The sequence below is a fragment of the Nanorana parkeri genome, unplaced genomic scaffold (assembly GCF_000935625.1).
Source record: "Nanorana parkeri isolate BGI_ZX_2015 unplaced genomic scaffold, ASM93562v1 scaffold544, whole genome shotgun sequence".
Classification (NCBI taxonomy): domain Eukaryota; kingdom Metazoa; phylum Chordata; class Amphibia; order Anura; family Dicroglossidae; genus Nanorana; species Nanorana parkeri.
Genome location: NW_017306812.1, coordinates 668,323 through 681,085, shown reverse-complemented (window position 1 = coordinate 681,085; position 12,763 = coordinate 668,323). Strand labels below are relative to the sequence as shown.

The following is a 12,763-nucleotide window of genomic DNA, read 5'->3' as shown; positions in this document are numbered from 1 at the left end:
ATATTTCTACCCCCTTTCAGGGAACGAATATGACTGCAAAAAGTATACTCCAATCAATACCAGAAACCTGATATCTGCTTGAACAAAAACAAACCTTTAATAACTGTTATGAAAAGTACAAAAAACAGGGTAAGTGCCGTTCCCTGGGAGAACCTGCTCAATCTTTATGTTGTAATTGTGGATTCTGGGGGTTCCGTGCATCCTTCTGCCCCTTGTGCGCTTTGTACTCACTGGCCGGCCAGTTTTGTCAGGACTTTCTTTTGTGCAGACTGCAATGTCAGAACAGGAGGCGCTTCCTTGTGACTGTGTGAGTGATCCTTCCCAGGGAGCGCTGCAGGTTAAATACAGACAAATTAGCACACAGCATTACAGAACAGCTACACAAGACTTCTGCTCTAATTACGGTAGAATAAATGCAGCTTGATGAAACGTTTTAAATATTAATAGCCCTTCAGTAGTTAAAAAAAAACAGCTTTCACTGCAATATTTACCCCTATTTCTGATGCTCTATAAATCCTGTATAATAATAATAATAATAATAATGCTGTCCCCAGCAAGCTCATGGTACTGGAGGTCGCCATGCGTCATTAAACCTACTTCCTGTAACTCCAGGACATCAAGTAACCACTCGTGGGGGGGTGTCATCCTGGGCTCACAGAGTTCTGCAAGTTGGTGACTTGTTTTTAAATATGAAGGGGGGGGAGAGAGAAGAAGGAGGAGGAAGAAGAAGAAGGGAGAAGAACAAGAAGGAAGGAAGAAAAAGGAAGGAGGAGAAGAAGAGGAAGAGAAAGGAGAAGGAGGAAGCAAGGAGAAGAACAAGAAGGAAGGAACAAGGGTTCATTCAGACAGGCGTACACGTCTGCATGGTGTGAGCGCCCTTTAAAAGACTAGGACAGGCACTGCGTGTAATTGCGCAGAGACAGTGTGCGTCCAAGTGTGGACACCTGGACCCGCATGAATGTGCAGGTTCGGGTGTGCATGTGACAGCGTGTAATTGCATGCAGCAGCGACCTCCCATCGGGAAGAACAGGCTCCTGCGTGCAATTACATGCAGCACCTGTCCCTTCTGGGATTGGGTCTTTTTACAGGCGTGCATGTCATATGGACATGTGCACTCGTGTAAATGAGCCCTAAAAAGGTGACCAAGTGTTGTATATAAAATGCACTCTAGTTTAAAGTGAACCTGTGAGGCCAGAAATATAGAAGTTGCCCTATAGAGGGTGACTTGTTTTTAAATATGAAGGCTCTAGGACTCTGACTTGGAACAAGCATACGGCCAGTGAAGTGGGAAAAGTCTTCCCCATCCCACATACTTGTTAGGCAGTGAATATGATAACAACCCCAGAGCCTGCACTACTAAAAGCAAATCATCAATGAAAGCTTCCATATTTCTACCCCTTTTACGGGAACTCATATAGGACTGTAAAAAGTATATTCCGATCAGTACCAGAAACTGATATTGGCTTTGACAAATACAAACCTTTAATAATGTAAAACTGTTATACAAAAATTAAAAAAAAGAAACAAGTAAGGAGCCGCTCCGGGGAAGGATCCGCTCAATCTCTTATATTGTAGTTGCGGATTTTGGGGTTCTTTGTGCTCTTTGTATTCACGGACCGGTTAGTCTTTTCTGGCCTCTTCCTGATTGCAGACTGTGGAGTCGGAATAGGAGACACTTTCTTGTGATTGCCTGACTGAGCCGTCCCAGGGAGCGCTGCAGGTTAAATACAGACAAATTAGCACATAGCATTACAGAACAGCTGTAATTACAAAGGCAGAATAAATGCAGCTTGATAAAGTGTACCCCTATCTCTGATGCAGTCTCCAGCAGAATTGGGGCTCTGGTAGTCACCTAAATTCATTCAACCTACTTCCTGTATGTCCAGGGCATTAAGAACCGACCCCTTAGGTATGTCACCTTGAGCTCACAGGAGAATGCTGCAGAGAACGCTATTCAGGTCATTACATGCTGCTGTTCTCTGCGGCATTCAAGACCTGCCCACTGCCGAAGGACAAAGACTCTTGATCTTCCCTGTGATCAGACCGTAGGCCAACCACTTCGAATGCGCACACCTGTTCTGGTGACTACTAAAAGGAGAATTACCCTCGTTTTGTAGAGATTTAAAAAAATTTCCTGTTGCATTTCCAGCACAGGAAGTGAAGGGAAATTTCCTGAATAGGACAGAGACAGCAAAGAAAAAACCCTTCCCTACTCTATGCCGTTTGATTCCAAAAAAAGGACAGTCCCTCCAATTGAGGAACAGCTGAACGCCATGCCTTTTGATGTCCGTTTTCCAGTGCTGGTGATGCTGAAAATTCTGCGATAGGTTCTCTTTAATGACAGATGTCCATAAATCTTGTAGCACTCCTTACCGGAAATCCCAAACGTGTTTATGGGTGCGGATGGTGCCGCACACAGTACAACTTTGTATAAAGATGTCATCAGCACACCAGCACGACCGAGTCCAAGTCGGTGCAAATCCATTTATTGATAGATGTCACTCAACTAATCAAGAGCTTTCGGGGCTGCACAGGGTCCCCTTCATCAAGCTCAGAGTAGACATACATATATTGAGTGACATCTATCAATAAATGGATTTGCACTGAATTGGACTCGGTCGTGCTGGTGTGCTGATGACATCTTTATACAAGGTTCTCTATAATGAGACACGCGCTGTCTATCTCAGTGGCCAAACACAAGTCAGTTGGTACACAGCAGCTGCTGAGCTAGGAGTGCAAGTAGATGATTTACCAGCACTCAGCAATGTGTAGCATTTCACCCAGACGGATAACTCACAATAGCCTAATAGCCTGATGTGAACACTGTTGACATTGTGTCTGATGGGGTAGTGCACAGATAACCCAGTGACAGCTCCATGCTGGATGAGGCAATAACGCAACACGCAGATGACCCTCTAGGTTTCTGCAACGCTGTTGCACTCTTACAACATGCAGGTGTGCGGGGCCAAAGCTGAAATCGCAGAGCTGCAAGTAGGTACCATTCTGGCCATTGATACAGGATGGTACCTACTTGCAGGGCCCTGATGCTTTATCTTTAACTTCCTGCACTGGAGTCTCTGCCCACGCTGACCAGTCCCACTGCGGTGACCACGTCATGCTGCTGCAGTTCCAGAGCCTGCTTAATGTGCACAGAAATTCTATCCTCTCCCTCTACCGAGACGAGAGCAAAGCGAGGACAGAGGATAAGATTTTTCTACTAGGATGTTTCTGCACTTTTATGTTACTGTAATTTTCAGGCCTAAAATGTGGAATATAACATGGGTACAAAAAATGAAAAAAAAAAAAGCCTCAGTCATGAAGGGGTTAAATCACTTTTACGCTATGTGCTGCATTACCATTATTGTCTTTCTGAGATACACAAAGAAGAACGGTTACTGTCTGCACACCGTAAAAAGCTGCCCGGGCTGGGGCATCCGAGATAAGTGAATTTGACGATACTATAGCTTTTGTCCGAGGGAGTGTGTGAAACACTGGTAGTGTGAGACGCACAAATAAATCACGTTGTTGGGGTTGTTGCAAGTTTGAAGTGTGGGTGAAAACCACGGACACTATATTCACTGGTCTCAGAGTTTGGATACCCATTTGTATCATTTGTACTGGTGGGTGAACAGAGTATGAAATATATTTAGCATTATACTTGTTTATTAGGTTTGTTTAAACTTACCAAATAATTTCATCTGTGTTTAAATAACCTCAACTCACGAGTGCTATTGTGAATATAGCCTTAGACCCCCTGACAGTCAATTCTAGCTCTCGAGGACTCTACTGGTGAGTTCCCGGGTCTGTAAACCTGCTGTGACCATTATGAGGGGTTCCCACCATCCCTTTATTGAGTTCCTGGGTCTGTATACCTGCTGTGCCCATAATAAGGAGTACTCACCATCCCTGTGCTGAGTTCCGGGGTCTGTACACCTGCTGTGCCCATTATGAGGGGCTTCCACCATCCATGCGCTCAGTTTCTGGGTCTGTACACCTGCTGTGCCCATTATGAGGGGTTTTCACCATCCCTGTGCTGAGTTCCTGGGTCTGTACACCTGCTGCACCCATTATGAGGGGCTCCCTTCATCCCTGTGCTGAGTTCCTGGGTCTGTACACCTGCTGTGTCCATTATGAGGGGCTCCCACCATCCCTACATTGAGTTCTCGGGTTTGCACACCTGCTGTGCCCATTAGGAAGCACTCCCACCATCCCTATGCTGAGTTCCTGGGTCTGTACACCTGCTGCACCCATTATGAGGGGCTCCCTTCATCCCTGTGCTGAGTTCCCAGGTCTGTACACCTGCTGTTCCCATTATGAGGGGAGTCCATCATCCCTGTGCTGAGTTCCTGGGTCTGTACACTTGCTGTGTCTATTATGAGGGGCTCCCACCATCCCTACATTGAGTTCTCGGGTTTGCACACCCGCTGTGCCCATTATGAAGGACTCCCACCATCCCTGTGCTGAGTTCCTGGGTCTGTACACCTGCTGTGCCCATTATGAGGGGCTCCCACCATCCCTGTGCTGAGTTCCTGGGTCTGTAAACCTGCTGTGCTCATTATGAGGGGAGTCCACCATCCCTGTGCTGAGTTCCTGGGTCTGTAAACCTGCTGTGCCCATTATGACGGGTTCCCACCATCCCTGCTGGATTTGTAATTTTGTATATTGTGAAGAATGTAACAGGACAAGCTGCTGGGCAAAAACAGCCCAAACTCCCAGAAACAGTGTCAGGAATGATCTCAGTGCTGTTGATTTCATGCAGACCTTTTCACCTACTTCCTGTGTACTTGAACTTGCTCCAGTGTCACATCACTGCTGTGGTCCAGACGATATAACTCGTATAAACAGAAATTCCAATTGTTTCTTCACTAAAGATTAATGCTAAAATACTAAAGAATTCATTCTGATGAAAAATCAGTGCTCCAAACTCAGATTAGGAAAATACACCCCACGCTGCTTAATGTTTTGCATCACGCGTCTCTAGCGACAATAATTAGGACATAGATTTTGTCAGAAAGCCAAACGGGGAGGGAGGGATTGCAGCTCGCACTGCTCTTGTACACAGATAACGCAAGCTATTTGTGCAATACAGTCCACATAAAACCTAAAGTAAACACAGCTCATGAACTAAAGGTAACGACCTGCAGTAACACCTCTGGGCTGATCATCTGCACATGCGGGTCAGCAAATAGAAAGCTTGTATTACTCAGCAATTATAAAGGGCACAAGAAGACAAAAATGTCTAGAAAGAAAAGTCTGGGCACCCAAACAGCTTCACATTTTGTTGTCTCACTAGAGCAGGGCTAGCAACCTCGGCACTCCAGTTGTTGGGGAACTACAAGTCCCATGAGGCATTGCAAGACTCTGACAAATACATGTATGACTCCCAGGGACAGAGGCATGATGGGATTTAAAGCTTTACCACAGCTGAAGTGCAGCGGTTATCTAACCTTGCACTAGAGAAACGACAAATGGAATCAAAGACAATTTCCACAAAATTGATTTCAAGTGGAGAAAAGGTTAAAAGGGACACAGGCCGAGAGGGGGCCATGAGATGGGAATTTTGTGCATGTCCATTTAGGAACCAAATAGGCAAACATACATCAGGAAATCTATAGTCCTTCAATGTACGGTCCTGTTTGTCCTATCACTCTTGGCAACTGGCACATCAGAAAAAATAGGATTTTTGCCCATTAAATCCTTTAATCTGAGTCCATTGAGGGACACAGCTCTATGAAGGGTTATGCTGCTGCTTCTAGGAGTATTGGACACTAGGCAAACAAAATAATTAAAAGCCTGTCACTTTAAGGATAAAACCCCTCCCACTTCACACCTGACAGGTGTAGCATGCAGTATATATGGAAATGAGTGGAGGGAGCTGTGTCCCTCAATGGACTCGAATAAAAAGAGAGATCCCCTGCTCACCATACAGCAATGGAGACCACTTTTTCAGATAGTGATGGTGCTCGTAGTGATGTCCACGGATGGCGCCGTGCGTATCCAAGGTTTTAGCAATGAATTTTGCCAGCACTCAAAGGATAGGATAAGATAAATACAAGTGTTCTTTTATTCAAAGAAGCATGTCACAAGTGTTAAATAGCCAACGTTTCGGAGCCACGCAGGGTACCTTCATCAGGGCTAACATCGTGACCTCAATGGGCTCCGAGAAAAGTATTTTATGGTAAGAACAAAATCCTATTTTTCTAACATTTATTGAGAAATATAATATGTAGGGACGTTCAAACGTTGTCCAAAAAGAGGGGCGGACACCACAATAACCAGAAGAACTTGGTCAACAACAAAAAAGGAACTGTAAATATACTGTGGCATACCCCACCTTTCAAGGCCAATCTGGTGCGACAAAATTGACTGGAACTCCTTCGTGTTCCCGCGAAGCAGACGAGGTAACAAGGTTAGTGAAGGAAAGGCATACATCAGGGTGCACTGATCCACGGGGCTACTAAGGCATCCAATGCATCTGCCGTTGGATCCCTCGTTCTGGACACAAATCTGCCCATCTTTTTGTTGTGTTGAGAAGCTAGAAGGTCCACATCTGTTGCCCCCCAGCGCTGACAAAGATGTTGAAACACTTCCGGATGAAGAGACCGTTCTCCCAGATCCAGATTTTGTCTGCTGAGAAAGTGCACATGTCAGTTTTCTACTCCTGTGGACTGCTGAGATGACTGGAACATGAAGTACCTCCCAATCCAAGATCAAATGAACCTCCATCGCCGCTGACACACACCTGGTGCCCCCCTGGTGATTGATGTATGCCACCACTATAGCATTGTTCAACTGAATCTGAACCGGACAACCTGTTAGGAGACCAGTGAGATATCAACAGGCTAATTGCCCTCAACTTCACAACATTTATAGGAAGCTTGGATTCTTCTGGAGACCAGCAACCCTAGAAAGACAGATGATCCAATAAACCGCCTCCTCCCGCAAGACTGATGTCCGTTGTGACAATCTTCCATTCTATGGGAAGAAATTGCTTTCTCATTGTTAAAGCAGGTGACGTCAACCACCACGATAGAAACATCGCGGCCAGGGCACTCAATCTGATCATCTTACCTAGAGATAGAGTAGACTTGTCCCACGCCGTAAGAATGTTCCTCTGCAAAGGCCTGGAATGGAGCTGAGCAAATGGAATCGCTTCGAAGGTGGATACCAACAGACCCAAAACTCTTATGCAAGTTCTAAGAGAGTCAGACGAGACTGTTCCCGAAGTAAATGATCATCTAAGTATCCAATAATCGGAATACCCTTGTGATGAAAGAGCCCCAGAATTGGAGCAAGAACTTTTGTAAAAACCCTTGGAGCTGAAGATAGACCAAAGGGAAGAGCCACAAATTGATAATGAAGGTCGCCTACGGCAAAGCGAAGAAAACGCTGATTTGATGAGCTGGAAATACAGAAATGTGTGGCTACATATCCTTTATGTTTATGGAGACTAAGAAATCTTCTTGACAAAGGGATGCGACAACCAACCAAATGGATTCCATACGTAATTTCTGAACACGTACAAATGCATTGAGATCTTTTAAACCTATAATTGGACAAAGGCCTCCATTGGATTTGAGAACCGTAAACAGGTTTGAGGAAAACCTCGAAACATTCTGTCAAAGGATAGGGAATAAAAAAAAACCCTGATCTAACAAAGACCTTGAACTGCACAAAAACGGTCTATATGACATTGCAGAGACATGATAAGCTGAGACGCAAAGAACCGAGGAGAAGGAGGAAGATGAAACTATATCTTGTAACCAGTGGAAACCATCTCACTGACCCAAGCGTCTGAAATGTGATCTTGCCATGTCTCTTCAAATTCCTTTCCAAGATGGGAAAGGTAGGGGCCGGCCTTCATGCCGAAGTGGATTATTCTGAAGGTTTTGGATTGCCAAGGATGTCTACAGCAGGGGTAGCCAAACTGCGGCCCTCCAGCTGTGGGGAAACTACAAATTCTATCATGCATCTGCCTCAGTAGGCCACGCCTGTGGCTGTCAGAGACTTGCAATGCCTAATGGGACTTGTAGTTTCATCACAGCTGGAGGGCCGCAGTTTGGCTACCCCTGGTCTACAGGGTCCGAAAGACTTGAAATGGTCAATTATTTTGAGAATAGGAATGGAAACCCTGTTTGGAAGAACAAAAGGAAGACTTAAAGGATGGAAAGGAAAGAACCGTATTACGATGCTGGTCCTTATTTTTCTGCATCTGAGTAAGTGCTCACTTTCATGTCCTGTAGCCTTTTTAATAATTTTATCCAACGAATTCCCGAAAAGTCGATTATCAATAAATGGTAAATGCAAAAGTCCTATTATACATTAGGGTTCCACCCACCAACTCATATGCCATACAGTTATGAATCTGAACTAAAGATGCAGACACCAGACGACAAGCATCAAGAACCACATCACACATGAAGTGAGTAGCGACAGCCATCCGATTAAGACATCAATAAAATGTCGATCAACTCCAGCAGTTGCCTTATCAGAAGAGATTTTGTTCAAGTGGCCAAAGTCTGAGAAATGAGGACTGTAGCTAATAAAGCTTCAAGAGCAGAACCAGTTAATGAATGAATTGTATGGGAAAGATTCTCCAATTGTTTGTCAGTAGTATCCTTAAATGAAGGATCATCATCAATAGGAATAATTAACACCCGGAGAAATGTTGAGGGTCAGTTTGAGAGTCTCTGTTCCAAAAGATGGAACAGCTTAGCACAACCTTGGGCAGAACTCAGGGCTCTGTGCACAGTGAGCACCCATATTCCAGGGATCCCAGAAGTTGATCTGAAGTTTAGAATAAACCCTTGCAGGTACCACAATACGCCTGTAATTTAGGAATGCTGTTAAATGCTTTTAGTACCAGACAGGTTCTTCTGCAAAATCTCTTATTGTTTAAAATAAGAATATTCAAATTCTGTCACAATTAACATTTGGTAGAGCAAACCTACCGCCAATCTAGAGTCAGGTGAGGTTTCATAAATAGGAATATTTAGGTAATTTAAAGACTTTCAAGACACTGACGTACAAGGACCAACATGACAGACACTGCTCCTTACTCCTTGCCCGCACACATTTCTTCACAAACCTTTGTTAATCAATGCTGCTCTGAAGGAAAGGCAGGGGTTGTCACTTCTGATCACATTCTGAGAAAGCTAGATACTTGGCGGTAATTATGATCCACTGGCTTCAATAAGTGAACCTGCCCTCTACTCTGAGGCCCTTAATAAGCAAGCACAGGGCACCTGCTATTAACTCTTTTGTTCTCTGCTCCATATTAAAAAAAATAACAGTGTTTTACTTAATTTTACAATGCTGGTTCTAACCTTCTTTCCATTTAAAAGGTGCTGGATCATCTGATCTGTAGTGGCTTTTAAATACCTAGCACAGTATCTGGAGTTTCACCTTGTTCAGTTTCCTCCTGGGAGCTGAGCAGTGACAGACTTGATCCCATATCCAACACCTTCCAAACTTCTTGCAAAGATGTGTCGACGTCTGTCAGTGAGGCTGCGGAATGCAAGGATCGGGCGCTGCTCACGTGATGCACACGAGGTGATGGTGACAGGTTCTCTTTCTGTGTTGGTTTTGCTTCAGTAGTCTGTGAAGCATTAACATGTTCAATAAACAAGGCACATATATTGGCTTACTGGTAAAACAAAAAATCATGCTCATTTTAATACATGCCTGCCAAACACCCGTGGGAGTCTCCACTGTGTCTTGATCATTTACACATAATCCTTACCGGAGCTTTGCTAACTATCTTCCTAATATGTTATAACCCCACATTATCTATTTTATGCATGCAGGTGTTCAGTTTGGGTATGTCAACTGGAGGAGGGATGTACACGTTGCTTATGGTTAAAGTGTTGACCAAAGTGTTCAAAAAGCAGAATGACATAACAATCCAGGGGGTCGGTTTTTACCTCTGCAGTCTATACATTAAGGACCTGATGTATAAAAATTCCGCTCAGGATATAGCTGAGTGATTGCCGTTTGCATGGCACTACTGCCACTAGATGAAGCCAAGGAGAATAGGAAATTCATCAGCCCCTAAGTGACTTAGATTTTTTAAAATAGTCACCCCCCCCCCTTGGAAAGGGAGAAATAGGTGGAAAGAAAGGTGTGTGTGCTGTGGAGTGCCTCTTCAGAGCCATGTCTTTGGAGCCCACTAAATGTGTGTCTTGAAGAGTTACATGAGGCTTAATTCTGTTAATTTGATCGATCAAAGCAATCAAGTGATGACCTTTGGATTTTCGAATAAAGGCCCCCGGACATTCCAGAACAGAAGATTAAGTATATTCAACATTTAAATAAGAAAATGACCAGCGGAAAAAAAAAAAAAGAATGACCAGCGAAACGTCTGCAAGAAAAATACAGCAAGTCCAGTTGCTCTGACTTATTTTTTAAAGATATGTCTGATAAATGTGTTTCAAGATTGCCATTTTGCACTTGTTTAAATGATTAAATATTATTCATGTGACCCCAAATGTCAGTTTAATATCCTAAAGGGTCCCAATGTATATGTATTCATTTGCAATAGTTTTGGAACCCCTTAGTAAACCTTGCAATGAATGTCAAGTCTATCAATCTGGAGACCCTCCAAGATTTTAGATCCCTGTGCAAATGTTACAAGCTTAGGGCCAGGACTGATTATAAGATTAATTTTTAATACAGAGAGCAGTGTGGCAGTATTACACAGACAGGAAAGACTTGGGCCGACACCAGAAAACATGGAGTTTTGTTGGACAAAGATTGAGGAAAAATAAGGATGCAGAGCTGCGATCAGAATATCTTAGTGCAGAGGATATATAAGAGGCACTCTTGGCACAGTTGTGATAGTCGGTCCTTGCAGACACTTGCAGTCTGTGCCAAGAAGAACAGAGGCGGACCTGTAAACTCTGAATGGACAATCATACAGTGAGCTCTTGGCTCCCCTCCAAAGGTGGGAGACTGTGTCACTGGAGACATGGGGATGCTTTCAGAATGCTTAAAGCGTATGCAAGCCCAAAATCTATTTTTCAGTATGCCTGGCAACATTCCTCACTGTATACAGCTTTCCCAAGCTAATTTCTTTTTATGAATCTGTCGCTTGCCTGCTTCAGGATGACAAAACCAAGCCCCTGCCTGACAATTAGTAGCAGTACCGTTAGCCTGCCGTGTGCACACCTTCAGTTATAGGGCTGTCTATCAGGTCTATCGGTTAGACAGCTCTGTCTTGTGATGGAGGGAAAATCTGAAATTACTGGACTCCATGTCAGTCTATGGGGAATCGGATGTAAACAGACATGTGTCCATCAGATTACCCCTGTTTCGGCACAATCAGGTCCGGCGAAACGGATCTCTGATGTGTTTATTTTTCTGGACCTGGCTGGAGTCTGGGGTAAACTGACGTCCGTCCATCTACACATGGCTGTCCATAGACTAACATTGGGCATCCGATCATTGTCCACTTAAAAGACTAACAGGAGGACCTGATTGGACCGTCCGTGTGAAAGGGGCCTTAACGTGGAGTTCCAGCCAAAACTTTTTTTCTGATTTCAGATAGAGAAGTGTTTCCGCCACACGGGACAGCAATGAAAACCACTCTACTACTTCCTAGGTAAACGTTCTCTATTTGTGGTGGGAGCTACTATTTGGACAGATGAAGCAGATGCTCTGTCCAATGAATAAGCTGGAGGCAGGGAGGTGACATAAGAAGCAGCATTTCTGAGCCCGGAAATAAGCGTGTTGCCTGCCAGGCTGTGCAATAAATCAGATATGTGTAAACTGCAAGACTGGCAGAAAGAATTGAAATTTATTTTGACATCCATGCATTAAACTGAGCATTTAGTTATGTGTTTGGAGTTAGGTTTTAATTACACAGGCTCGCTATTTTCTAGACATGTGCACTGCCAAAAAATTCGTTTCGTTTCAAATTCGGATTTGTGTTATTTCGTTTTTCGGGATTCGGGTGTGAAAGTCAATTCGGATTCGGAATTCGGATTCGGACAAAATTCGGTAGCGTTAGTACGAACGTTCGTTTCGTTTTCTGTTCTTATTCGTTTCGTTCGTTTGCAGCAAAAGTGACATTTGGGTGGGAAAAAATATTTTTTCTCCTTCTCTAATGTCACTTTGCTCCAACGAACGAAACGAATAAGAAACGAATAAGAACAGAAAACGAAACGAACGTTCGTGCGAACGCTACCGAATTTCGGAAATGGAAATTCGGATAAGTTTGCATTCGTTATGTCTGTAATTCGGAATTCGGATACATCCGAATGTCCGAATTTAAGAAAATTCGTCCGAATTTCGATTCGGAACGAAACGAATCGCACATGTCTACTATTTTCCCCTGTGACCAGCAACACAAGTGGAATCATAACCCTGAATTTGTGTACTGATCATTTACCTGCATTGCGGAGCTGTCACCGTGCAATTGGGGTTTGGCTCTGGCATTAAAATGACCATTTGCAGACACACTGGGAGGTTTCTGGTATTGAGCAAATTGTAACTCCTGTAAAGAAAAATGGGCAATAATGATGACACAGTCCTACTGCCACAAAGATGTTATATAGAGCAGTAAATGAACTGGTCTACTTAAATGGAACAAATATAACAAACGACTTCTTAATGCAGCTGTAGTTTCATGTGAATCACTGAATAAATGTTTCATATTTCTTGCGTAAATGGCAAAAATGTTTATATTAAATGCCCATAATTACTAGCACAACAGAAAACAGGCTGAGAGTGGGAGTGACTGTGTTGGAAGCCAGTTACTGTGAGC

General features: G+C 43.8%; 1 protein-coding gene across 1 annotated transcript in view; it reads right to left on the bottom strand.

The window, feature by feature from the left end:
• Positions 1–1,556: 1,556 nt before the first annotated feature.
• Positions 1,557–12,763, bottom strand: part of CCDC57 (coiled-coil domain containing 57) — a 53,819-nt gene continuing 42,612 nt past the window's right edge. The window contains exons 20-26 of the mRNA XM_018561766.1: positions 12,389–12,493; positions 9,382–9,598; positions 7,072–7,215; positions 6,243–6,812; positions 5,923–6,027; positions 3,070–3,171; positions 1,557–1,714 (exon numbers count right to left, since the gene is read on the bottom strand). Of these exons, the coding sequence (XP_018417268.1) occupies positions 1,557–1,714; positions 3,070–3,171; positions 5,923–6,027; positions 6,243–6,812; positions 7,072–7,215; positions 9,382–9,598; positions 12,389–12,493 (1,401 nt within the window). The remainder of the gene's footprint in view (positions 1,715–3,069; positions 3,172–5,922; positions 6,028–6,242; positions 6,813–7,071; positions 7,216–9,381; positions 9,599–12,388; positions 12,494–12,763) is intronic.